This window comes from Trichechus manatus, unplaced genomic scaffold (genome assembly GCF_000243295.1).
Source record: "Trichechus manatus latirostris isolate Lorelei unplaced genomic scaffold, TriManLat1.0 scaffold00021, whole genome shotgun sequence".
NCBI lineage: Eukaryota > Metazoa > Chordata > Mammalia > Sirenia > Trichechidae > Trichechus > Trichechus manatus.
The window spans coordinates 14,767,955-14,795,613 of NW_004443957.1; the positions used below are offsets into that span (position 1 = coordinate 14,767,955).

The 27,659-nt window shown below is 41.4% G+C and overlaps 1 protein-coding gene across 2 annotated transcripts; it reads right to left on the bottom strand.

Annotated features, from left to right (window-relative positions):
• Positions 1 to 844: 844 nt before the first annotated feature.
• On the bottom strand, positions 845 to 26,709 carry LOC101353897 (quinone oxidoreductase-like protein 2). Of its 2 annotated transcripts, none has more exons than XM_023728066.1 (10): positions 26,573 to 26,709; positions 26,372 to 26,480; positions 24,025 to 24,121; positions 22,681 to 22,739; positions 21,892 to 21,957; positions 21,141 to 21,250; positions 20,200 to 20,281; positions 14,146 to 14,327; positions 11,873 to 11,951; positions 845 to 1,285 (listed from the first exon to the last, which is right to left on the bottom strand). In XM_023728066.1, the coding sequence occupies exons 1-10, from the start codon at positions 26,620 to 26,622 to the stop codon at positions 1,217 to 1,219; spliced, it is 903 nt and encodes a 300-aa protein (XP_023583834.1). In that variant the 5' UTR covers positions 26,623 to 26,709; the 3' UTR covers positions 845 to 1,216. The 2 variants fall into 2 exon arrangements, with proteins under 2 accessions (XP_023583834.1, XP_004373005.1); XM_004372948.2 differs by having other exon boundaries at positions 11,873 to 12,101.
• Between the last annotated feature and the right edge of the window lie 950 nt (positions 26,710 to 27,659).

Consider the following 27,659-nt stretch of genomic DNA (forward strand, 5'->3'; position numbering starts at 1 on the left):
ACCAATTGATGCATCTTAGATGGCCGCTCACTAGCTTTTAAGACCCCAGATGCCACTCACTAAAGTGGGATGCAGAGCATTTTCTTAATAAACTTTGTTATGCCAGTTGACCTAGATGTCCCCTAAAAGCACAGTCCCCAGACCCTCGCCCCTGCTACTCTGTCCCTCAAAGTGTTTGTTTGTATTCAGGAAACTTCTTAGCTTTGGTTTAGTTCAGTTGTGTTGACTTCCCCTGCAGTGTGTGTTGTCCTTTCCTTCACCTAAGATAATTCTTGTCTACTATCTAGTTAGTGAATACCCCTCTCACTCCCTCCCCACCCTCATAACCATCAAAGAATGTTTTCTTCTGTGTTTAAACCTTTTCTTGAATTCTTATAATAGTGGTCTTATACAATATTTGTCCTTTTGTGCCTGACTAAATTCACTCAGCATAATGCCTTCCAGATTCCTCCACGTTATGTTTCAGGTTCATCATTGTTCTTTATCATTGCATAGTATTCCACTGTGTGAATATACCATAATTTGTTTATCCATTCATCTGTTGATGGGCACCTAGGTTGTTTCCATCTTTTTGCTATCATGAATAGTGTGATGGCTCTTATTTCTCTAGGATATATTCCAAGGAGCAGGATAGCTGGATCATATGGTACTTCTATTTCTAGCTTTTTAAGGAAGTGCCAAATCAATTTCCAAAGTGGTTGTACCATTTTACTTTCCCACCAACAGTGCATAAGTGTTCCAGTCTCTCCACAACCTCTTCAGCATTTACTATTTTGTGTTTTTTGGATTAATGTTAGCTTTGTTGGGGTGAGATGGTATCTCATTGTAGTTTTGATTTGCATTTCTCTAATGGCTAATGATCATGAGCATTTCCTCATGTGTCTCTTAACCGCCTTAATGTCTTCTTTGGCAAAGTGCCTGTTCATATCCTTTGCCCATTTTTTAATTGGGTTATTTGTCTTTCTGCTGTTGAGGTTCCTGGTGTAATTCTTAATATCACCATCTCTCTCTAAAAAGGTTTCAAGTTTGTACATTAAACTATGATCACACTAATTATGAGCAATAACAAAACAGAATCAAGGGTGACTCTAAGATTTTAAAGCTGGATTAGTAAGGAAGGTGGTGGTACCGTTAGGAACTCAGGAGGAAATCAGGTTCCTTGGAAAAAGGGCGAGTTTGGATTTGGACAAGCTGAGTTTGCTGCTGAGGTGAGGATTTATTTCAGAGACAGAAGCACCTTGCCAGTGGATTTGCGCCGTGTCACGTGAAGGAAGGCATCATTGACCTAATTAAAATTTAAAAAAAAACAAGAAGATAAAAAAAATTGTGGCCAGACTTACATGTGTGTTTACAAAGAATTATATATAGCTAACTATGCAATTCTAACTAAGTAATCATTACAAACTCAAAGGAAAACAATAATAATTAAGGATAACCTAGCCTCAGTTCTTCTCTCTGCTTAAACTTATAACCTTCAGTTTTGTCAGATAAAAGCCAATAAATAAAGAGCCCTCAGGTCTATCTATATTGTGCTATAAATTTTAAAAGAACGTACTCTCTGCCAGAGAATTAATGCTTGAATTTTTTTTCTTTTTATTAAAATGGTCCTACTTCCTATGTAACTGAAATTGTAATCTATCTCAAATCCTTTTATAGAAGTAAAAGTTTACAAAACATAAATAACAAGGCAAAGAAGAATGGAAGAAAGTAGACAAAAGTGCCATTATTTGTAGACAATATAATAATCTAGACACACACAAAACAAACTAATCAAAGCACCAGACAAAAAAGAAAAAAGGTAGAAGATAGTGAGATACAAGATAAGCTTACAAAAATAACTAGTGTTTCTCTACATTTAAAATAATCAACTAGGAATATAACAGAAATAAACCACTATTCTCAAAGCCAACTAGAACCATAAAATACTTATAATTAACATAACTAAAAATAATCCAGAAGACTTTATGGAGAAAAAAATGTAAACTCTATTAAAAGACATGAAAGAGCTGAATAAGTGGTGATATATCCCTGTTCACAGGTGATATAACTTAACATTGTAAAAATATCAATTCTCCCTCCAAATTAGTCTATCAATTCAATGACATTCCAAAGCAAATTTCATCCACATTTCTCAGGAACCAAACAAATTTATTCTAAATTTTATCTAAAAGGCTAAAGATCCAAATAGTTAAGTCAAGTTTGAAAAAGAAGAGCAAAGATGGAATAGTTACCCTTCCAGAGATTAAAACACACTTTAAAGCTATAATAATAAAAGCAGATATGTAAACCAATGAAATAGAAAAGACAGCATGCTCATATACACACTGGAACTTGAAATAAGATGAAGGTGGCACCACAAATTAATGGAGAAACAATGGACTATTTGGTGCTGGGAAAACCGGTTGAGTATAAGGAGAAAAATAAAAACCTTTCACCTAATGTTTACCCAACACAAAGGTGACTTCAAATAGGTTAAATCCCTAAGACTGAAATAAAACTATAAAACTAATAAAGGAATATGTAAAAGATCATTGTGACCCAGAGATGAAGAATGGCTTCTTAAACAAGCTCCAAATAGCACTAACTATAAGATGAAATATTGATTTATTTGATTACATTAGATCTAGAAAAGGTGACAAACACTTGACAGACTCAGAAGGAAACTTCTGCAAAGTCTAAAACTAGCATCTAGAGCCTTGCTACTAAAAGGGTGGCTCAAGACCATCAGCTTCTGCATCATCTGGGAGCTTACTAGAAATGGACAATCTCAAGCCTCATTTCACCCCTACTGAATCAGAATCTGCATTTTAGCCAGGTGTTCTGGATGCACAGATTTGAGAAGCACAGTTTGAGAAGCACAGATTACACAAGAACCTCTTGCAGATTAGTAAGAAAAAGACAGGAAGCCCCTAGAAAACTGGGCAAAGGGCTTAAATAGCACTTCAAAAAACTGGAAAACTGAATGGCTAGAAAATCTATAGAGACACTCAAATTCATTAGAAATCAGGGAGATGCAAATTAAAATAATGGCATGCCACTTTACACCTATTAATTTGGCAAAAATTCGAAAGCTGGACAATGCTACATATTGGCAGGCAAATAAACAGTAATTTTCATGCACTGCTTTGTTGTTGTTGTTGGTTGTCCAGTTGGCTCCAATTCATGATGACCTTATGTATAACAGAAAGAAAAATGGCACAGTCCTGCACCGTCTTCATGATACTTGAGTCTGCTGCTGTGGCTCTTATTGACAGCTTCCCTCATTTTCACTGACAATCTACTTTATCAAACATTATGTCTTTTTCTAGCGACTGGTCCTTCCTAATGATGTGTCCAACATAAGTGAGCCAAAGTCTCACCAACCTCTCTTCTAAGGAGCATTCTGGTTGTATTTCTTCTAAAACTGATTCGTTTGTTCTTCTGGAAATCCATGGTAAATTCAATACTCCTCGCCAACATAACACAGTTCAAACGTATCCATTCTTCTTCTATCTTCCTTTATCACTGTCTAGCTTTCAAATACATAGGAGGTGACTGAAAAGACCATAACTTGGGTCAGGTGCGCCTTAGTCATCAAAGTGACACCTTTACTTTTTAAAACTTTGAAGAGGTCTTTTGCAGCAGATTTGCCCAATGTAGTGGGGGCATAAACTGGTCAAATCATTCTGGAGAGCAACTGGCACTCAAATTAAGGATGCATAGAGCCTTTGATCCAATAATCCTACTCCTGCTAAAAGTCCCCAAATATAGAAATACAAGTCCCTAAAGTTACATAAATGAAACTGTTTATTGTAGTACTAATTATGGTGTCAGCGAATCTTAGTCAACCTCTGAAGTTTTTCACTAGGAGGTAGATTTGTAAACTATAGTGGGTGGACATGATGGACTATGGTACAGCAGTGAGAAGCAATGAACTGGATACACACACAACACCCAACCAAAAACCAAACCTACTGTCGTCGAGTCATTTCTGACTCATAACGATCCCACAGGACAGAGTAAAACTGCCCCATAGGGTTTCCAAGGCTGTAATCTTTACAGAAGCAGACTGTCACATCTTTCTCCTGTAGAGCCACTGGTGGGGTCAAACTGCTGACCTTTCAGTTAGCAACCGAGTGCTTAACCACTGCACCACCAGGGCTCCTTACACACAACACAGATGATCTTAAAAAGAAGGCGCTGGGTGAAAAATAAAGAAACACAATAAGGTCTATTGTGCCATACCCATTTATCAACTTAAAAATATATTAGTACAGCTGGACAAACCCCTGAAACTACTGCCCTGAGATAATCTTTAAACCTTAAACCAAAAATATTCCCTGACATCTTCCTAAAACCAAATAATAATTTAGCTTAACTAGTAAAGAATGTCTGCCTTGAGAATTGTGCTCTTTTAAGAACTATCTATATGGGATCAAAATGACAACAGCAACTCAAAAGATTAGATAGGAAACTTAGGGGGCAGTGAGTTTACGTTAACAGGGGAGGAACAACTCAGAAAAGGAGAATGAGAATGGTTATACAACATGAAGTATGTAATCAAGGTCACCGAACTGTACATGTAGAAACTATTGATGGGTGTATGTTCTGCCGTGTATACTCTCAACAACAAATAAATAAATTTATATATACATATATTAGTATACTAAGTAACTGTTTTATAAGGAAATATAATCCTCAGGATATTACAGTCACATTATAGTGACTGACTGAGGAGAGGAAAAATAATGGGAGTGGAGAACAGCAGTGGGAAGTAAGGATAAAGGGGATAAGTAAACAGAGACATCCATACAGACATAAAAGCAAAAGATGGGCCTTGCATGGTCCAACAATGAAAATGTGCTTTGAAGTGAGGACTATGATTAACCAACCCTCTCCACCTGAGATCCCCAAAGAACGCATAAGAAAAATAAATACAGAGGAGTAAGCAGAGAAACAAATCAAGTGTGGCAATCTCTCTGCAAATCCCTGGTTTCAAAAACATCTGTCTTTCAGGGCTTTGTGCCTTACAGAGACCCTTCCAATCTAAGCAAACTCAGGCTCACTCAGAGGAGACGAAAGAAGTTCAAGACAGGTGTTTGATGCACTCACGCCCCTGCCACTCACTCAAAGCTGCGGCACCTCTCCAGGTGACTCACAGCTGCATCCCTCTCCCTGTCAGTGAGAGGTCACTTATTCCCAGAGAAATGTCATAGCTCAACAATAAAAAGACTTAGGAAAATAAGTACTATCCGAGATGGCGATACCTTTTTCACTTGGCATCTTTATCTCCTGCAAATCAAGGTTAACAAAAAAAGAAAGTTGCCCCTCCAAATGCTAAACCTATTTTTAACCGTTTTGGGTATAATTTTTTATTAAAATGTATCGCATATTTCCTTGACTTCTTTAAAATATTGGGGGGAAATCCATGACTTGGGAATCCCATCATTTTGACCATCCATTATTTTACCTTTTTGCTTCCCGTCTGTTTTTTCAGACATTCTGTCACTTCTCTCCATGCTGACTTGCCACGTCTGTTATCATTAACTGATTCTAAAAATATCCCACCTCTGCTCCTTTCTACCTGTGGTTTCTATCTGGGCTTGGAAACCAGACAACCAGTGAATGTTTAATAAGATTCATAAGGCTCTGAATAAGAAACTAACAAGAAAAGTGTACAGCTTTAAACCAGGGATTGTTTTTTAGACCAGGGTCTTTTTTTAAGACCAGGGTCTTTTGATAGCTAATTCTGATACTTAAAACACTTTCCTCCTTCTGTATTTTAAAGGCTGTTTTATGAGAGGGAGGCTGCTCAATACTAATGCCTAGATAGATACACAGGCTGTTCCCAGCATCTTTGTTCTTTGCCTTGGGGTTCTCTACAGGGATGAAGTCATAATTAAATTTGTCTCTGGAGACATGCAACCTAGAGTTTGGGGCAGGGTGAGAATATTGCTTTTGTTTTCAGATGTGAAGGTTCTGCTGTTGGAATTTTTAATTAGCTCATCAAGCAAGAATAATCAGACTAACTTATAGTTCCCTAAACATGTCATGCTGATTCATGCTTCCCATTAGAAACGGGCCCCTCCTCCTATCATAACACTGCCCTGAGACCTTCCCAACTAACAAGGGCAGAACTAGGTCATGCTTTTTTTACTGACTGGCATAAGCAGGTACTCAGTGAATGTTTGATGAATCAAATAAATTCATGAATTAATAAATCTATGTGCGACTGAGTGGGATTGTTTTTAGAAAGTAAAAACTTCTAGTTTGTGATACATTGCTGTAGCTGAATATTATTCATCATTTCATTGTTGTGAGATGCAAGTAGATCTGAATCTTCTTTTAAAAGTTAGTGAATGCATTTCACCAAAGAGGACATACAGATGGCAAACAAGCACAATGAAAGATACTCAAGATCATTAGTTACTAAGGAAATACAAATTAAACCCACAATCAGATACTACTACATACCTATCGGAATACCTGAAATTAAAGAAAACAACTGATAAATACTAAGTGCTGGCAGATGCAGAGCAATTGGAACTCTCATGCATTGTTGATGGGAATGCAACCTGGTATAACCACTTTGGAAAATTAGTTTGGCAGTTTCTTGAAAGTTAAACATACACTTAGCATATGCCCCAGAAATCTCAGTCCTAAGATAAATAAAAACATAGGTCCAAACAAAAACCAGTACATGAATGTTTATAAAGGATTCATTCATAATCATCAAAAACTAAAAACAATCAAATGTTCATCAACTGGTGAGTGAATAAATAAATTGTGGTATATTCATATAATGAAATACTATTTGGCAATAAGAAGGAAGCAACTACTGGCATGCAACAACACGGTTGAGTCTCAGAAGCATTATGTTAACAAAAATAAGCCAGACTCAAAAAGCTATATACTGCATGTCATTTACATCACATTCTGAAAAAGGCAAAACAATAAGGACAAAACAGACTGGTGACTGCTAGGGGCTGGTGGGTGGGAGATGAGGATTGACTATAAAGAAACACAAGGGAACTTTCTGGAGTGATGGAGATATCCTGTATCTTGACTGTTGTGGGATGGTTACATGACTGTATATGTCAAAACTCAGAGAACTGTATATCTAAAAAGGATGACAGTTACTGTCTATGTTACACCTCAATAAACCTGACTTTACAAAAAAAAAAAAAAAACCAGTTAATGTATTACTAAACACAAAAAAAAAACAAATAAAATTTCTAAGTTAAGTGAACTTAGCCTGGGTTCGTTAAAAAACAGAGCCTAATCAACACTTATGTCCTAATGCTCAGTGACGGTTGCTGTCCCAGAGAAAGAAGAGTGAGGGGAAAAGTGAAGCAAATCAGGGAAGGAGAGAGCGGAACTACGAGGTGGTAGATAACTGATGCTGAACTGGTCACAGTTTCAGGGGGCATACAGCTGGTTCTTGTTCAACCACTGCCTGTCAAAACAGTCCATCAGGAAGAGAAAGGATGAGCAATTTCTCTTGTCTTTCATTTGTCAAAGCCTTCCCCATGGGGTGAACTCCTCACACTTCAGGACTGTGGTGCCCAGCCCCTCCAGACAGTTCTGAGGAAGCCAGAGGCTCCGACAGGTCCCTGATGAGCACGATGGAGGCCTGGCCTAAGCTCAGCCCTCCCCCTCAGGAATGCGTGAGATCATCCACAGTGTTAGACATGCCACAGCCACAGTGGTCTGTGACTGCAGGACATGCACCGTCACTAGAGAAGCATGACAAGTGGCCAAGGCTTAGGGCAGGTAGAGACAGCAAACATGGGGAAGCCCATAAACCAGATGTAGAACCATGGGCTAAAGTTAACATATTGTCTAAACTAAAAGTGGAGTTTAATTTCTAAGACTAGGCCACAGATACAGTCAGGAAAATGCAAGCAAAAATTTCTATCCATTAGATCTGTTCACGTTGTGATCTCGCCTGATCTTTTATAGTAAACAAGTTCAGATCTGTGAGGTTTAAGTACTGCATCCGGTCAAGACGTATGTGGGCAGCTCCACACAGAAAACAGACTCTGCAGAACTGAAAAACACCATGCTCTGAACAGATCATGGCACCAGTGCATGATCCTCCTACCAGGGCGCAGTTACGACCCTTATGAAAATAATAAGTTCTAATTAAAATTCAAAACCTGAAAATTGCCTCTTTAATCCTGCACTCTGAAATGCCAAATCAAGTGTTAGAGTTCAGGGGAACTGAAAAGTCTCAACTCTGTATTTTATAAATGGCTGTATATTATGCTTTAAAATTTTTACTGTGTTTACCATGTGCCTTTACATGGACTATCTTATTCAATCTTCATAAGCACCCTGTGAGGGAGGCTATATTGTTGCCCCCATTACAGATGAAGAAGCAAGGCACGAAGATGTAAATATTTTGCCCATAGCCAGGTAAGTGGTGAGGCCAGGATCTGAACACTTGGTAGTCTGACCCCAGAATCCTATCCTCTTAATCATCATATCATCTTCTCAATCAGTCATTCAACAGGTAAGTGAGTGTGTGCTGAAGCGTGGCACACTGCTAGGTACTGGAGATACAGAGGTCCAGACAGTACATAGCCCCTGCCTACATGGAGCTTACGGTCTATGGGAAAGACAGGCATCAAAGTTATTAAAAGTAAAAAAAACAAACAATTGCTATGGAGTTGACCCTCACTCATGGCCAACACTCTGTACGTCACAGAAGAACTATGCTCCATAGGATTTTCAATGGCTGATTTTTTGGAAGTAGATCATGGTCCCTCTGGGCGGACTTGAGCCTCTAACTTTAGTTAGCAGCCAAGTGTGTTAACCATTTATACTACCCAGGCACAGGCTGCTGTGGAAGTTCACACCCTATGCCTACTAAAAAAAGCTATGATGTAAAGCATCTTGTTATATTAATATCAACTACCAAGGCCAAATCTATAAGGAATTTGTCTTTACCTGAGTTCACGCATTCAGGAGAAAATACAAGCTAGGTAATCCGTATCTTTAGTACTATATATAAAGTACAGTAGTCATTTTCCAAATCCAAACAGGTTCTGATGAAGATTTTTCTAATACGTCAACTAATTTACATGAGAAATATTACAAAGACTTTAAAGTTAAGTGGAATTAATCATACACTCATTTAGCCATCTTCATTTTAAAAGAACAAAATATATAAATTCTGGTACTGCTTAGGAAATACAAGATTCCTGCTCTTTTTAACACTAAGATAGTTATTCCGCCTAGATAATTCCATCATGGATGGATAAATTTCATACTATAGAATAAGGTTTCTAAGAAGCAACTTCCTGGTTTGTTTGAGGAGAGAGTTTGGTGTAGCTATAGGGAGCCTAGATTCTGGGGTCAGACCAGCGTAGACTAGACCCCAGCTCTGTCACTGACTACTGGGCAGGTTTCTTATCTTCTGTTGTTGTTGGGTGCCATCGAGTTGATCCAACTCATATCGACCCCATGGGACAGAGTAGAACTGCCCTATAGGGTATCCTAGGCTGTGATCTTTATGGAAACAGATTACCAGATCTTTCTCCCACAGAGCCACTGGGTGGGTTCGAACTGCCAATCTTTCTTAGCCTCTACCAATCCTGATTTCTTTATCTATAAAATGTGATAAAAGTAGTTCCTACCTCAAAGGGTTGGTGTGAACATTAACGGAAAAAAACGCATATAAAGTGTTTAGCACAGTTTTTGACCCATAATAAGCACCTAATGTATCTGAGCTGCCATTATTATTATTCCCCTAGTAGTTTACACACTGAAAGAAATAGAGAAGAAAAAGTAAATGAGATAGTGTGTGAATGAGATGCTTGAGACGTCTTAGGGAGCATGGCCTCAGAGAGCCACCCGATAACACCAGGTCAGCAGTGGGAAGAACTATAAAAATCCTGGTGAAGAGCCCTCACTGGAAGGGAGAAGAACGAATGGAAGCTGACAGGAAGTTTACAGTAATTATATATTTAATTCATGTTTAAGAGGAGAGGGAACTTCAACGTGAGTAACTGAAACAATAATCCGCCTCTGGCTTTGTTTCATGCCTGAGCAACACCTAAAAAACGTCAATGGAGAGAAGAAACAGGTCAAACTAACACTTGTTTCCATCCCCGTGCTGCCTAATTATTCTTATCCTCTGTCAACAGGTAGACATGAGCCTCAGGTAAAGGAAACATCTAGAAGCCACTTGATAAAAGCCAAAAAACAGAAGCAGACTCAGAGATTATGTAGACTGGTGGTTTTCAAATTTTTAAGCCACAAAACCCTTTCGGAACAGAAATCCTAAAAGTATGCACATAAAAGTAAAAACGTACAGCTGCTCAGGCCCAAGCAGAGATGGAGTCCCAGAGCCCAGGCAGCTCAAGCCTACACCTGCACACCCCACATCCCTGCCGTGGCTCCTGAAGCCCAATCTGAAAGCCACGGATACAGTCCTGCCCCTTGCTTTTAGAGAGGTGGAAACTGAAGGTCAGAACCAGTGAGGGGCTTCCATACAGTCACAGGGCTAGAGGGGCAAAGCTGCAACTGGAATCCAACCTGTTGTCTTTTGGCCAGTCAAGTTTTCCACTTACTATGTGTTATGGATTGAACTATATCCACTAAAATACGTGCTGAAATCCTAACCCCTATACCTGTGGATGTAATCGTATTTGGTATTAATTTTTTGTTATGTTAAAAGGCCATATCAGTGTCGGGTGTGTCTTAAACCTAATGACTTCTGAGATACAAAAAGAGTAGATTAGACCCAGAGAGATGTAAGCACAAATAAAGACAGATACCACTTGGATATGGCCAAGGTACTGAGAACAGAACTTGAAAAAGACAAAGATTTTCCCCCAGAGCACACACAGAGAGAGAGTCTTCCCCTAGAGCTGGTACCCTAAATTCAGACTTTTAGCCTCCTAAACTGTGAGAAAATAAATTTCTGTTCTACCCATCTGTGAAATTTCTGTTATAGCAGCACTAGCTAACTAACTGAGACACCATGGAATGCTTCCTTCCTGACGTGTTAAAAAGATAAGAAGAAAGTAAACTATGTTTGAAAAGAATGTGCCTCATCACAGGAAAAAAACAAACCATAAACATGGAAGGCCAGGAAGCAATGAAGTCTGGCACTGACAGCTGGGACTCCTCTAATGTGCATTTGAACAAAGCCTCTCTTCCATCTATGGCTGACTAGAGTTACCAAAACAGTTTTTAAACATTAAAATAAATTAAGCCAAAAAAGGAAAGCCCCACAGTGAATGCCTAACAGATTGGCATTTACAACGACATTGCACATGCATGCACACGACTACACTTTGAAGGACGTTTAAGGCACATTAATGGGACTGTGGGGGAATGAAAAGAGAGAGTGAAGAGCCAACAAAATTAACTACAGTGACTAATGGATGAATTATAGTCTTATGATGCTGGGCAAGATTTCATATTCTGTTCAACAGAACCTCAGCTTAGATCAACTGCTTGTACTTTAAAGTGTCTGTATTTACAAATCAAAGGTCAAGTTAAGCGTTTCCTTCTCAGGCTTGTATGTGGTGGAGTTCAGGGTTCACATCAACACGTGTAAATTATTTTCTAAAGTATCATAAATTCCTTCTGTTTGAGAGGCAGTGATGTACAGAGTCCTCAAAATTCAGCTCCTTGAGGGCCTTTGCAGATTCAGTTTCACAGGTGACTAACTCGGCCTGGACATACACCCATACAACCCAGAAGACTGGGAGAAATCCTATACCCTATAGCCTGTGAAGCTCCACTATTCTGTATTGCATTTTCATCTTCTCATTCCATAAAAGGAGAATTTCTAATATTCAGAGATAAGCTATCCAGTAGCTTAATACAGATTACTTCCTGGCCTCATCTACATCTACAATCCTTAAGAGCATCTTACCTCCTCCAGCTTAAACTCCGCTCCAATGTAAGGCTGGATGCGCCCTTGCTGGCAGTACCGAAGCACCGAGGACAGGATACTGGAGAAGAGGGAGAAGTTCTTGTTTTTGTACTGGCCCCAGGACATCCCCGTGGCAGAGATACTCTTCAGGAGTAGAACGTTGGCTGGCACAGAAGCAATGGTTCCTCCAGCAAACCCCACCACCACAATCCTGCCCTCCCAGGCCAGGCTGAGGAGAAAGAGGAAAAGTAATTATAAAAAACAATGCACAAGAGATGACTAGATAAACAAAATATGGTACAAGCATATAATGGAATATTAGTCAGCCATGAAGAAAAATGAAGTCCAAATACATGCTACAACACAATGAACCTTGAGAACATTATGCTGAGGGAAATAAGTCAGTCACAAAGGAACAAATATTGTATGATCCCACTTACATGAAATAACAAGAATAGGCAAGTGTATAGAGACCTAAGTTCATTAGTGGTTACCAGGGTTGGCTGGAAGGGAGAGAGAAAAGGAGATTTATTGCTTAGGGGACACTCAGCTTCAGTTAAAGGTGACAGAAACATTTGGAAATGGATAATGGAAATGATTAAACAATAAGATAAACACAATTAATGTCACTGAACTGTACATGCAAAAAATGCTGAAATGGCAAATGTTTTGTTACATATATATTCACCACAATTAAAATTTTAAAAATGCAATGTACATTAAACCCACAGCTGTAAACTCCCCTTGACCTTACAAACTGGCAGGTGTGAACCATCCTTTAGCACTTCGGGTTCATGAGTAGGAAAATATAAAAATAAGCCATAAGGAAAGCATGAGGGAACAAAGCAACTAGCCAGTTTTACAGGGGGACCCACTTTACAATCAAGGCTGTGTATTTAACCACCTAAGACACTTTGTGGAAGGAAACTGGGTGTAAACAAGTGTCACTCCATTTGCCATACTTTAAGACAACTCAGTTTGAAGATTCTGAACTTAGGAAGCAGGAATAAGAATTAAACATTTTAATGTCAGACTTCTTTAAGTTATGAGCTTCTCTAGAGTATTCTGGATAATTTAACAAATTCACAACTTTTCTAGATCTCATTATGAGAAGTACCATACAGAGTGTGCTAAGCAGAAGTGCCTCAGAAGAAAGGCCTGGTGACTGTCTTCTAAAATATCACTGCCATTGAAAACCCTATGGAGCACAGTTCTACTCTGACACAAATGGGGTCACTATGAGTCAGAGTAAACTCCACAGCAACTGGTTTGGTTTTTGGTTTCTTAAGCAATGAGTTATGAAAATAAATTTAACAGACATTTTTGACATAAAACATTTGCTTGTTTGGTTGCTTTTTGCTCTTTTTCTTTAGAAGGGAAATAAGAAACTGTTGTCAAAACACGATTATCCAGAAACCCAAGGGAAGGCGAGAGAACGGTGAGTTTCACCAGCTCTCTGTCCCAGCTCTCCATTTAGCCTATACACTCCTCCCTCTGTTTCTTCAGTTAAGCACAGTGTCGGCACAGTGCAATGGTCATCAAACGTGTATACTGCCTGCCTCTTAGTAAAGGGGCTACAGAGCCAACTGGATCCCTTCTGTGGGTAAGCTGCCCTCTCTGCTTCTGTTTCTTCAACTTCAAACTGAGATAAACCACAAACAAAATGGTGCCTGCCAGGGTACCCTCAGAACTAAAACTAATATTATCAGAGCCTTCCGGAGTCCAGGACTGAAAACAGAAATGAGAACTGGTGTGAGACAACAGTCCCACTAAGTCTCTGGTGATTTTTCTTCAATAAAACCAATCAAGGAAACACCTACACTGCTGACTGTTTCAGAAACCAGTTAAGATCAGCAGAGCCTGCACCATGGTGCACATGGTGCCTGGGGAAAGGGCAATGGCCATCCCGTTAATTCTAACATCTGAACGGTGAGCTCCAGAATTCTCCACATCCGTGTATATAGTTAGTGGGGGCTGCCAGAGCTGAATTTAGCACATGTATAATTTCTGAGTATTTGAATATCTGTAGTCGTTTTTTGGATATTTTCCAGTTGGGTATCTTGTTTTTGCTATATTTAAATTAAGCTTTTCCTGATTTTCCCTCTGCTTCTGTTCCTTTTCACTCACCCACTCAGCTGTTCTCGTGGATGCCAATGCCTACAGGAGAAGCAGCAAAGGCAAGACAGAAGCAAGACCAGGAGGAGGACAGAGATTCTGACAGGTTTTGGTGGAGCTCCAGCCCTAGCCCACACCAAACAGACCACTTCATGTACCTGCGGAGAGCCTCCAGGAAGACATCTCCTCCCACGGTGTCGATGACCACGTTCACCCCACCACTGCCCACCAGCTTCCTCACTGCCTCCTTCAGGCTGCCCTGACTGTAGTTCACGCTGGACTGCGCACCCCTCTGCATTGCCAGCTTGCACTTCTGCTCATTTCCGGCTGCAGCTATTACCTGCATAAAGAACACAATGCTTCTGATGGTCCAGGACATACCAAGAGGGCTCATGTAACCCAACTCAGTCTCCAGTCAAGGAGTGCTACTTGAGGAAACCAATGTGATCAGGCTGCCCTGGCATCAGCCTTGATCCCACACATCAGGCCCCACGCATAACACCATCTTACTGACCCCTCCATGCCCAACTGGCCATGGTGTCCACATTCCTAAGAATCCTAGAACCCTAGTAAGTCAAGCTAGGAGATGGTTCAGGAGATGCTCACAAACTCTTCTCCAAATACAAATTAAAACCACCATTTGTTGAGCACCTACTATGAGTCAAGCAGTAAGGATACAAGCTAGATACCAAGCTTAGAGTCAAGAAAGCAAGATGCCATACATACAATGGAATACTACTCAGCCAGTAGGCGAAATGAAGTCTTAAAACATGCTACAACATGGATAGAGCTGGAAGACATGCTAAGTGAAATAAGCCAATCACAAAAGGACAAATATTGTATAACTGCACTTACATAAATAGGCAAGAAAAGGCAAATGTATAGAGAACAAGTTTATTAGCAGTTACCAGGAATGGGGGAGAGGGGAAAAGGGAGGTAACCATGATGAAAACATCACATTGATTAAGAGCAGGGTTGCACAGCCAAATATTCCAACTGCTGTCAATGAGCTGTACACCTGTAAAAAGTTCAACTGGCAAAAGTTGTGTGACAGACATATTTACAACAACAAAAACAGAGAGAGACAGTAGCTGCTGAGGCTGCTTATGTACGACCAAAATCCTCATGGGATTTGGTTTCTTGGTTTGGAGGCTTAGGGTTATGGTTTCATAGGACATCCCAGTTAACTGATCTAATAACTTGTTTAGGGCTTCCATTCTACCTTCTAGTTCACTGAGTAGTGTCTGGGGTCTTAAAAGCTTGCCAGCAGCCATCCAAGGCACAACAATTGGTCTCTACTCACCTGCAGCAACAGAAGAAGAAGGAGAATCAGGAATAGGAGGTTATGGAACGTGTGGTTAACTGCCTCCATGAACAACTGCCTCCTTTGCCATCAGAACAGGATTCTATAGAAGAATCCTGATCAAAAGAGGAGAAATGCAAAACAGAATTTCAAATTCTCATGGACTCCAGACTTCCTGGAGCCATGAAAGTTGGATGAACCCCTGAAACTATTGTCCTGAGATAATCTTTAAACCTTAAACCAAAAATATCCCCTGAAGTCTTCTTAAAACCAAACAATAGTTTAGCTTAACTCGTAAAAAATATGTCTGTCTTGAGCGCTATGCTCTTTTCAGAATTATCTATATGGGATCCAACTGACAACAGTGACTTGAAAGATTAGACAGGAACCTTAGGGGGCAGTGAATTTATGTTCATGGGGCAGGAACAACTCAGAAAAGGAGGGTGAGAACGGTTACACAACTCGAAGAATGTAATCGATGTCACTGAATTGTACGCGCGGAAACTGCTCGATTGGTGTATGTTCTGCTGTGTGTATTTCCAACAACAACAACAAAATAAATTAAAAAAGAAGAAAGCAAGATACAGCAGTGTGGCGGGGGAAGCAGAGAGGGCCCCAGAAGCATAAAAGAGAGGGACCCAACCTAGATCTAGGACAGGAAAGATCAGGAAAGGCTTCCCAGATAGTAAAACAGGATACAACAGAAAGACATTGAAGTAGGACAGACATGAATTCAAATCCTGGCCCTGTCACTTATTAGCTGAGTTACCTTATGCAAATTACTTAATAATAACTATCCTGCATTGAATTGTGCCCCCAAAAAAGATATGCTGAAGTCCTAACTCCCGGTACCTGTGAACGTGACCTTATGTGGTAAAAAGGCCTTAGTAGATGTAATTAGTTAATGTGAAGTCATACTGGAGTGGGGCAGGATTTCCAGTATGACCAGTGTCCTTATGAAAGAGGAGAAGAGATACAGAGATGCAAACAAAGAAAGAAGACGACCATGGGAAGACAGATGCAGAGACTGGCGTGGTGCATCTATGAGCAAAGGAACGCCAACCGTTGCCAGGAACCACCAGAAGCTGCAAGAGGTAAGGGAGGAGCTTCCCCTAGAGCCCTCAGAAAGAATATGGCTCTGCAGACACCTTGATAACTATGAGAGGAGAAATTTCTATTGTTTTAAGCTGCCTAGTTGGTGGTACTTTGTTACAACAGCCCTAGAAAACCATTATGATAACTGACACGTATATAGTGCTTACTCTGTGCCAGGCACTATACTAAGTGTTTTACGTACATTCATAACTCATTTAATCATAATAACCCAATGAAAAAGACACTATTATCATCCCCACTATATAGATGAAGAAAGTGAGGCAACTGAGGTTAAGTAACTTGTCCAAGGTCACACAGCTAATGAGAGGCAGAGCTGGGATCCAAACCCAGGTAATCCATCTCCAGAGTACACGTTTTTAACCTCTATACTGCCTCTCAGCTTCTCTAGGCTTGAGTTCCCTGATCTGTAAAATAAGACTTAAGAGGTAAATGGAATACTGTACATAAAGCATTTGGAAAACAAAGTGTTAGCTAAATTGAAGCAATTATTACACATATGCAATCATTTATTGTATTTAACCTTCATGAGAGCATTATGGGGGAGGTATAATTACTCCCATTCTATAGATAGAGACACAGACTCAAAAGAAGTTAAATAATTAACCCAGGCTCATCCAGATAGTATGTTGTAGAACATTATTAGTTCAAACCCAGTGCTGCCTGACTCCAAAACCCATGCTGTTTCACTCCATCACCCTGGGGGAAAGCCATATCTGCAGGCTGGCACAGACAGCACAGGTGGCTGTGGGCTATACTGTGGGGCAGCCTGGGGCTTGGAAGTCTCCAGAGAAATTCTGAACGCTAACAAACTGCCTAAAACGAAAAAACCAAACCAGTTGCCATCGAGTGAATTCCAAAACTCAGGGCATCCCCATGTGAGTCAGAGTAGGGTTTTCAATGGCTGTGGGACCTTTGGAAGTAGATTGCCAGGTCTTTCTTCCAAGGTACCTTTGGGTGGACTCTAACTACCAACCTTTCAGTTAGTGGCTGAGCACTTAATCATTTGTGCCAACTAAGCAGCCTAAAGCACTGTTGTTGTGTCGTCCAGTCGATTTTTAACTCATAGCAACCCCACGTGACACAGTAGAACTGCTTCATAGGGTTTCCAAAGAGAGGCTGGTGGGTTCGAACCGCCAACCTTTCAGTTAGCAGCCCAGTGCTTTAACCACTGCGCCACCAGGGCTCCCAAGAACATCAGTGCCCTTAAAAGATTCCGCACTCATCCGTAACTATTTGAAACTGAAAGCTACCCTCAAATAATTCACTGGTTGAATTCTCAAATAGCTGCAGTTCACTGAGAAGGCTATTAGCACACAGTGCCACAGTGGGCAGATGCCAGACTAGGGTCAGGCACCTCATTCCCATCCCAGGATTCCGACTAGGTCCCAGGGAGACCTAAGGCAAACCATTTTCTCTCTCGGTGCCTCACTTTCTTTATCTGTGAAATAGGGATAATAAACACTTACTTTACCCACCTCTCGGGAGTGCTGTGAGGATCAAGTCTAAGATAATTGCTGTGGAAGCACTTTGAAAGCAATATGAAATCTGTAGATGGAAGGTGTTATCAAAATGACCTGTTCCAAGTAGGTGGCATGGTAACATTACTTTGATTTTTTTTTTTCTTTTGTTTAAAACCGTTTTTGTTGCTAGAGAAATACAGCTTGGATTAATTTCAAAATCTGAATTTTATCTCTTCTTATCTTCTTACAATTATTTAAAACAAAGAAGGGTACAATTTATATCTTCCTAGAAATGTTAGTCAATGGTTCTAGACAATGAGACTAATTATGGTCTCCCCTATAAGAGAGGGGCTAAAAGTCCTTCCTTTTAACATGAAATGTGTTAATATTCCATGAGGAGCCACCTTCAGAATTCTCATGTCTTTCCCAAAAGGAACTTAATGTGAGAAATGAGGGATGCCACCTAAAGAAATTCCAGACTGATCCAATTATCTCCAACCTTATTGATACCCCAACAGAATGTTCCACAGGAACCTCAGGCTCAACACACCCAAAACTGAACTCAGCATTGCTTCCTGTGTTCTCAACCGCTTGAGAACTGGCAAATCCACCAGTTAACCTAGATTGCTCTTTCACACTCAATGCGTAATAATAATAAAAATCCATTGCCATCGAGTTGGTTCCAACTCATGGTGACCCCATTTGCATCAGAATAAAACTGCCCCGTAGGGTTTTCAATGTCTGTGATCTTACAGAAGTAGTTCCACAGCACATCTGGGTGGATTCAAACCACCAACCTTTTGGGCAGTAGCTGAGCACAAACCATTTGCATAAAAAGCATAATTTTTTTATTAAGAGATTCTTACCAACATGCTATGCCCTCTAATAGGCACACCGCACATGTAATCTCAATATCCCCACAACCCTATAAGGAAAGTGTTACTTTACAATGAGAAAACTGATGCTATTAAGCTGAGGCAGAGCTAGATTTTGAACCTAGGCTAACTCCAAAGTCCTTGTTCCTTTAAGTATATTAGGATATTCTCCAAGCACCAAATTCTGTATTTTCTTCCACCTTAGTATGTCTCAATCCATCACCTCCACTGCTTTGTTTCAGGTATCATCATCTCTGACCAGGACTGCTCCAAGAATCTGCCCTACTGTCCCCAGACTACCCCAATCTTGCCCCTATCCCTCATCCCCACTCAAAGCGAAGTGTGCAAAATGCAAAGATGATCATGGCACTTCCCTGCTTAAAATCTTCAATTGCTTCTTATAGCTTCCAATAAATGTTCAAACTCTTCAGGTCTACACAAGGCCCTTCATCACCTCTCTGGAATCACTATCCACCATTCCTCTCACAGGTCCTTCGCTCCAGATATGCTATTCACAATTCCCTGAATGCATCATGCTAGTTCACATTTTTCTGTCTTCTAATATGTCTTCCCACCACTAAAAATGATCTTTACCTCCATTCTTCTGCTATTTTACTGCTACCAATCCTTTCAAAGTCAGCTTAAATGTCTACCTTCTTCAAGAAGTCCTTTCTTTGACATCCACAGCCTGACATCCACAGCCTGACACCCACAGCCTGACACCCACAGCCTACTCCTGCAGAGACATGGGTCTTTCTTTCATTCATTCAAGAAAGCGTTATTGAGTGCCTACCATGTTGCAGGCACCGTGTTAGGTGGCAGGACCACAACAATGAGCCAAAAAGGCACTTCCCCTGCCTTCATGGGGACTAGTAGGAGGGAGACATCAATCCAATAATGACATAAGCAGAGGAGTAAGCACAGACTGAGATGTATGCTATGAAAGAGAAATATAAGGTGCTATGAGATTGATTTTAAACATGAAGCACAGGGAGAGACAGTTCAGAACATTACAGGTACAGGGAACAGCATCTGCTATGCCTATGAAGTGAGTTGGATCTTGCCAGATTCTAGTAACTGGAAGAATGAGCGTTCTACTTTCTAGGTTCCCCTCACTAGTCTGTAGGCAAATACAGTGAAACCTGTGAGAGCCAGAACTCAATGGGACTGTCTTGTTTTTCTGGGTCTCACAAGTTTTCCGCCTTCAACAAGGTGCAGTCTTACCACTTTTCTATCTTCTCTATTAGTGGAATATATATGAGTTTTTCTTCTCTGACAGGTTTCTGCCTACACAGGTCCCAGCTTTAGCAGGTTTTACTGTAGATGGCAAGACCATACTCTAGATTACTTTATGTCCCCCGTGCCTGTACCTGTTTTTGAATAAATGAATGACTATATCCCATGTTTGAAAACTGGGGGGGTGTGGTTTTTTAAATGGAGAATTTAGCATGCAAATACCTTGGCCTGAAGAACATTTGTTGCCACGTCTATCATTGCAAGGCCTGTGGCTCCAGCTGCTGCTGTCACTAAGACGGTTTCCCTGTGCCAGAGAAAGACGACTGTCACTTCAAAAGCCTTCACAAATCATCCCGTAATGTGATTTCATGAACATTTCAGAGCTAGCACACTCTAAAGCGAGAACTCTACAGTCACTTCACTCAACCCTTCACGTACATCTGTTCTTCAGCATTAGGGCTGGGTTACGTACGAGACTTCTAGATCAGTGCTAATTTGGTCCAGTTTTTTAAGACTTCCCAGGAAAAGTCATTCCTTAAGCTAAGCAGCCTTTCCCTTGTGTTAGTGTAACTGTTCCTTTGAACTACCACTCCAATTTCTGCCTCAGAAATTCTGTCCTAAAACCATTCTCGTAGTAAACACTGCTGGATTTTAGAAGGTGGTGGCCACTGCTCAACTAAACCCATCTCTCTGGAGCAATCCTGAGGCTCACTAAGAACAAGAGGCAGTATGTATGCTTCAGGAAAAGTGGAAAATTCCAGCCCCTCTGAGTTTGAAATACTCAAGTCGGGCATATCCATCTAAGCCTCACAGAGAAACAAATACCATAGGCCTCCCATTAAAACCAGAGCAAAGTGACTTTTATCAAAGCAACTTTCTAAACTTTAAGGTCTTCTATGAGGTGATCTCCAGAGTGGTCAGGTTTAAGAGAGATTATTTTCCAAAATCATGTGGGCAAAGTTCACAATCTACTATTCCCTCCCAGACAAAAGGATGGCCCCACAGTGACCAGAACCCAGACTTGGATCAATACCTCTATTTGGCCTTTCCTCAGCCAAACTAAACATGACCTGAAGGACAGAAAAGAGAACAAGGTCCTGGCAGGTACTTCTGGTATCAGAGAAGGATACCGGCTAGCCCTCTTTCGTTTACACAACCCTCACCCAGGCTGGGTACGAGCCCGATGCTCCAGGGCTAAAACAGCAGTCCCATAAGATATAGGCAGGACAGCAGCTTCTCGGAGGGCGACCCCTTCTGGAATCTTCCACAGTGACTATAAAAAGAGATAACAGTGACTTACGGATTAGGCGCATGTATCTGGTCATAAAGGTAAACAGTATGACTTGACTGAGTGACTGATTTGCAAAGGGAAACACATGCTAGTAACCAAGCCCAGTGGAAAATTCTCCTCCAAGAGGAGTGGAGAATGGTACAAAAAAGTGTCTCAATAAAGCTGTGAAAAAAAATTGTGTACTGTAACCCACTGGGGGGCACCATTCACACCCTGCACACCCCTACCAGGCCACCTAGGCTGGCTGCCTTCCCAGGGCTCTCTCTTTCACACGCTTCATGTTGGGGAGAAGCCCATTACATTCAGTTCAATGCCCTAAACCAGTTTTTCTACCGAAACTACCTACGGTCCAATATGGAAAACAGCCAATTGCTCCAGGACTCAGAAAACAAAATGCTTTCTTCATTAAGCCACTCCACACAAACAAAGCTCTGTGCAAGGCTGTCACACCTATATACAGAAAGGTTTTGGCATCTGAAAGAAAGAAGTGCTTGGCTGAGAAACAAGATATGACCAAACTAATAGAAAAAAGGAGGGGGGAAGGGAAGGGATAGGTAGAAACTCAAGAAAGAAAAGAAAGGAGAAAATAATCTCCAAATATTGATAATGAGAGGTAGGGATACCTTCTGGTCAGTGATGCATTCTTCAGCCATACCATTAAAGCCACACACACCAATAACCCGATCCCCCTAAAGGGAAAACAGCATTAAGCATTTGTTCAAAAGCCATTCACCTCTTTCTGAATTAATAAAGAAAACAAACAAACAACAACAACAAAACCCACACCTCTGATTCCTGAAGGTTTACCTTAATTATCTATTCAGAATTAATGTTTAGTAAATAAACCAGCCATTCTCTCAATACCCTACCAGACTGCCAAGGCAATCTGAGCACATCTTGGACAATGATGGGATAGATGAAGGAAAAGGATGATATATGAATTAGAATCCCAATGTTCATTTCTTTCACAAGACGTTGAAACTTGCACATTGCCAATGTTCTCAGTAACTAAAGATGGAGGCGCTGCCCTTTATTCGTAATAAAAACTTTAATGAAGCCAGGAACTTCCATCTCTTCCTTCCCCCAATTCAGAATTAGTTTATTCCCCCTCCCTCTTGGTTTCCCTTTGCTGTCTACTGGCAAAGGCCAGGAGAAGCAACACCCTGCTTCTTATGCTTAGCACATTTCTGCTTAGCACATTTCTGATAGCTATACACATGGAAACCCTAGTGGCATAGTGGTTAAGAGCTATGGCTGCTAACTAAAAGGTCATCAGTTTGAATCCATCAGGCGCTCCTTGGAAACTCTATGGGGCAGTTCTGCTCTGTCCTATAGGGTCGCTATGAGTCAGAATCGACTCACGGGCAATGGGTTTATACACACATCGATTCCCTAGGTTTCAACTAATTTACCTCTTTCACTGTGCTGACATCTGTGCCTGTCTCCAATACTATCCCAGAAAACTCCATTCCTAAAACAAATTGTTTAAAGATTAGGTCATCTGCAAAGCAAATGGAGATGAGAAAATCCTGATCAACATGCCATTCTATTAACTTTCTGGAGCCAAGAAGGTAGGTGTCCACCCACCCTACCCCCCAGGGCAAAGGGGTCAGCATGTTACACCCAAAGCCCAGGAATGTGAAAGATTTTGTGATCCCATTTTTATTGTGATGCAGTGGAAAGTTCAAGAATGTGCAAAAGCACAGAGGTTAACAGGTGCACATGTACTTATGACCCTGATCACTGGGGACTCTGGCTCACCCGGCACCCCAATTACAACATTCATCATATTGTATTTATCTGCTTCCAGGTCTCCTCTGTTGGACTATGAGGCCTTCAAGGGCATGAACTATATTTATTCATATAGTACTTGGTTCAGTTGGATGAATTGGTATTGCCTGTCCTTTCCTCTTCTACCTCCAAAATTTGTGAATTTAATGATCATGCACTTCCCACATAAGCTGCCAGGGGGATAATTCCACTGAGTCTGACATCTTCCACCCTATCCAGCACGTCAACAAATACAAACAGAGGGAAATGATTCCAACTGCTGAGGTACAACCAAACAGCCTAAGGCCAAAACACAGCAGCTATTATGCAATCACTGTATCGTTAATACTACATATGTGTACTGAATGTACGGGTACTGTACACATGGTAAACCGTAAGTAAATTTAACCACAGAAAGTAAATTTCAACCAAAAAAAAAAAAATCAGTCATTTGTGCACATATTCATAATCTAAAAGTAATAAGATTCGGCCTAATGAAAATCAGGCATTGAGCTCCAAAGAAATGGAAAAGAAACTCTTTTTCTTCTTTCTAATCATTTGCTATTAGGTGTCTTTGGAAATGCTTCTGAAGACTAAAGTTTTAGCTGCAAACAGATGTTCTGATCCTTCAGGGAAGAAACAAAGTTGCAGGCACCATCAAGGAAGGAAAGGGAATGACTGGGGTCACTGATGATTTTGGTAAGCAGAATTCTAGTGAACATGACATGTGAAAATTCATTCATTTACCCATTTTTAAAGTATTTATACTGAACATTTACTATGAGCTGGGCCAGACAGATGTAACGTTCAGAAAGACAGACACAGAACCTGCCCTCAGGGACTCACAATCTAGGGATTCTCATTATCAGTGAGGCTGATATAGCTCACTAAACAGCACCGATGGCAGAGCCTGGGATGGAGTGCATGGTTCTGGAAATGCTCTGTATCTGCCTTCCCTGAAGCAGTCACTTGGTCCCGATACTCACCAGGTGTGAAGGGAAGATGGGGCTCTTCCTGATACTGACCACGGCAGACCAATATATCAGCAAAGTTAACTCCACAGAAATGGACATTAACTCTGACCTACAAAGAAAATAGAGCAACAAAGTAGAGCAGTACACAATCGTGGAGATGGAGTTCATTCAATTTTACCAAACTACTGTTTATACTAAATGCCAACTCTTTGCCAGTGGACAATCATGAGGTAAAACAGAAAAGATTCCTGCCTTCATGGAGCTAATAGTAGGGAAGACAGACATTAATCAAATAATTATGAAAATATATGTGTTAAATTACAACTCCAACATAAAGTGTTAAAGATAGAAATATATGGTGCTATGAAAGCACATAATGAGATTCGACCTTATAGAGAGGTCAAGAAAAACATCCCTGGGAAAGTAACACTTGCACTAAGGATAGCTAAGAGTTAACTATTCAAAGAGAGGGGAAAGCGTTCCAGACTGAAGCAATGGCATGTGCAAAGGCCCTGTGGTAAAGACAAAAGAAAAACCAGTCAGCCTAGAGCACAAAGAGGAGGAGGAGATGAGGCTAGAGGGAGAGACAGGAACCACATCATACTTGGGCTTGTAGGCCTAACTTAGGATCTTAGTCTTCATACTCAGACGAGCAGGAAGTCATTAAAGGCCGCTTAAGCAGAAGAGTAACATGGTCAGATGTTTTGGGAATCAGGAATCCTGGAGGCTCGTCCTAAATCCCCGCTGCTATGTTTCTCTATAGTGCCAGATCTGAGGCAGACCTGCAGCAATGCAGTCAGCAGTTTTCTAAACCTTGTAGGCCAGTGGTTCTCAAACTGTGGGCCCCAGACCACCAGCAAAAGTATCGCCTGAGAACTTGTCAGAAATGCAAATTCTAAGGCCCCCATCCCAGGCCTACTGAATCAGAAACTCTGGAGACAGTGCCCGGCAATCTGTTTTGACAATCTGATTCTGTTTTACAAGCCCAATCTGTTTTAGCAAAGCCCAGGTGATTCTGATGCATGCTAGAGAATCACTGTAGTAGACCAACCCATCCCAACAGGAGCTGGAATTACAGGAGGAAATGAAGTGTTAGAGGCAGAATTGATGGCATGTATTTGTTTGTGTGTGTTTAAATGTCCAGTATTGTAAAGAGGTGGTCATATTGGTAAGAAGGCATTTTTATCTGCAAAATTCATTCATTCAACAATTTATTAAGTATCTGCTATGTGTCTGACACCATTCCAGACTGTGGGGATTTGATAATGAGTAAAGCTAACATAGTCCCAGCTCTCATGAGCTTACAATGTGGTATTGGGACAAAGAACAGAAAAGCCCAGCCCTCACTCAGCCTCACACACTCTATGTGTGACACATTAGTTGTGGACAAGCACACAGCACACATACATTCCCAAGTCACTCCACCTTGAGTCAAGAAAGGATGAAGATCCGTCAGTATGTAAATCCCAGGAAGCAGACTGACTGCCATCATGGGCTCACCCAAATAACACTTCAGGGCTGCAGCCACATTTCTTCCTGCTCACCAGTGGTCTCCAATACTGAGGCTGACTACTTGCTTCACCTTTTCAGAGGTTCCCCTTCTCCACACCAGATAACACTGTGTCCCCAGAGTGGTCAACAGACATGGCCAAAGTAACTGGAACTGCCCACAACTCTAAACTAACCCCACCCCAAATCACTGCAGTATACTACAGGAGGGCACAAGGCACATATACACATGGAAATGCAGGGTGTACGATAATTAAATTGAATTATGTGGTCATTCAATTAACAAACGTTTATTGATCACCTACTATGTGCTAGGCACTAGTACTAGGGAACAAAAAGACTGCAAGGTTTTGGCCTGACTTCAATTGGGGACATTCTTTGGGTTTGCGAATGCAGTGAAGAATCAATCAACACCGAATTATTAGTGGTTACTAATAATGTTAGTGTAAATGTAGTGGGAAGGGGGCAGATAATTAGAAGCTGACACTGGAGAGGAACAAAGCAGAAGATGGAGTCCACTTATCTGTTAAGTTAGTAACTTGAAGGTAGTTATGCAAAGTAGTGTGCAAATCTGAATTCTCTGTTTCTAAGGCAACAGCTCTGGGACATTCGGAGAGAGGCCTGTATTTGTGTATTGGGGAACGCCCTTCCTTTAGCACTTCTGGCCTTTTTGTGAACTTTGAAAGGGTCCTACTTGCCCGGTACTAAGTTGCGCTCCAGTCTCCGGGTCGCCGTCTAGCTGAGCAACTGAGAACGTGATTCAGGATGGAAGCCCGCGGCATCTAAGTTCGGGGGGGCGGGATAGTAAAAGGGGCGCCAAGGGTTTCCGGGGGTAGGCCAGTCACCCTACCTCGTGAGGACAGACAGGGCGGTGGTCGACTTTCTCAATGGCCAGGGGCTGCTTCAACTCGGCGCAAAACGCGGCGCGGTACTGCCGGCTGCAGCCCTGCCAGGCTCTCCTGCAACACCAAACAAGGGCTGGGTTACTCGGGCCGTCCCCCGGGCACCCGGGGGCTGCCTTTTGGAGCTCAGAAAAGAGTCAGAATTGCACCTGCAGAGCCATGCCCGAGCGAAGAACCGTCCCCATGCCACCACCGCCATAAGCCCTCGAAGTAAGTCACGAGAGGGGAGTACGAGCGCGGCGGGAAAAGCCACACAGCAGCAACCACGACACCACTGTTCCCGAGGAGAGCGGAAGAGTCCGAGAGGCGCCCAGAATATATGCGCCCGGCCGGCGGCCCCGCGCAACAGCCGCGCGCCAAGCTAGGCGGGGCGACGGCGCCCGGGATGGCGGCACTGTAGGGGCGGCGCCGCTCGCAGTACGCATTGTTACCCCAGCGGGAGCCTGGGCGAAATACCAGGACCGCGGGGCCTCCGAGTTGCCTAGTCCCAGGCTTCCCTCGAGATGCAGTCTGCTGGAGGGAAAACTAGTAAAAAAGGAAACAGATAACTGAGGTTTAACCTTCGTTGGCGTTTTGTTTTGTTTTGTTTAGCAAATTTGGGAGACTTTTAAAACCGACATTTAAATAACAATTCTTGGGTCATCTGCCCGTGTGAAATCCTAAACGCATATAAGTAAAGGCTTTAATGTCTGTGTATTCACTTTGCTAGAGTTCACTTCTTGTTATTAATTTTCTTACAGGGCCTTTTACACTAAAACTATTAGTAACCGCTAATAATTAGGTGTTGAATGATTCTACACTACATTAGCAAATCCGAAGAATATTTCCAATTGAAGTCAGGCCAAAACCTTGCAGTCTTTTTGTTCCCCAGTACTACATGCCTGGCATATAGTAGGTGATCAGTAAATGTTTGTTGATTGAATGACCACATAATTCCTATGTGAATGGCCATACTCTGGAAGAATGTAATATAATCTGTGAAGTATTATAAAACTGGATAGATCTCTGTTGCAACAGTAATCAAATAGCTATATATTAGCAGTATAAGAGAAACACTGGAGAATGTTTCATTTGGCAGGTAGCTTTTAAAGACAGTATGATGTAGAAAGACCTCTGGTCAAAGTACAGTATCTCAGGTTCAAGTCCCAGCTCTACCACCTACTTGTGTTGCCTTGGCATTAAAATTTGATAGCTCTGGGCCTCAGTTTCCTCCTTTGTAAAGTGAAAGCATTGGGA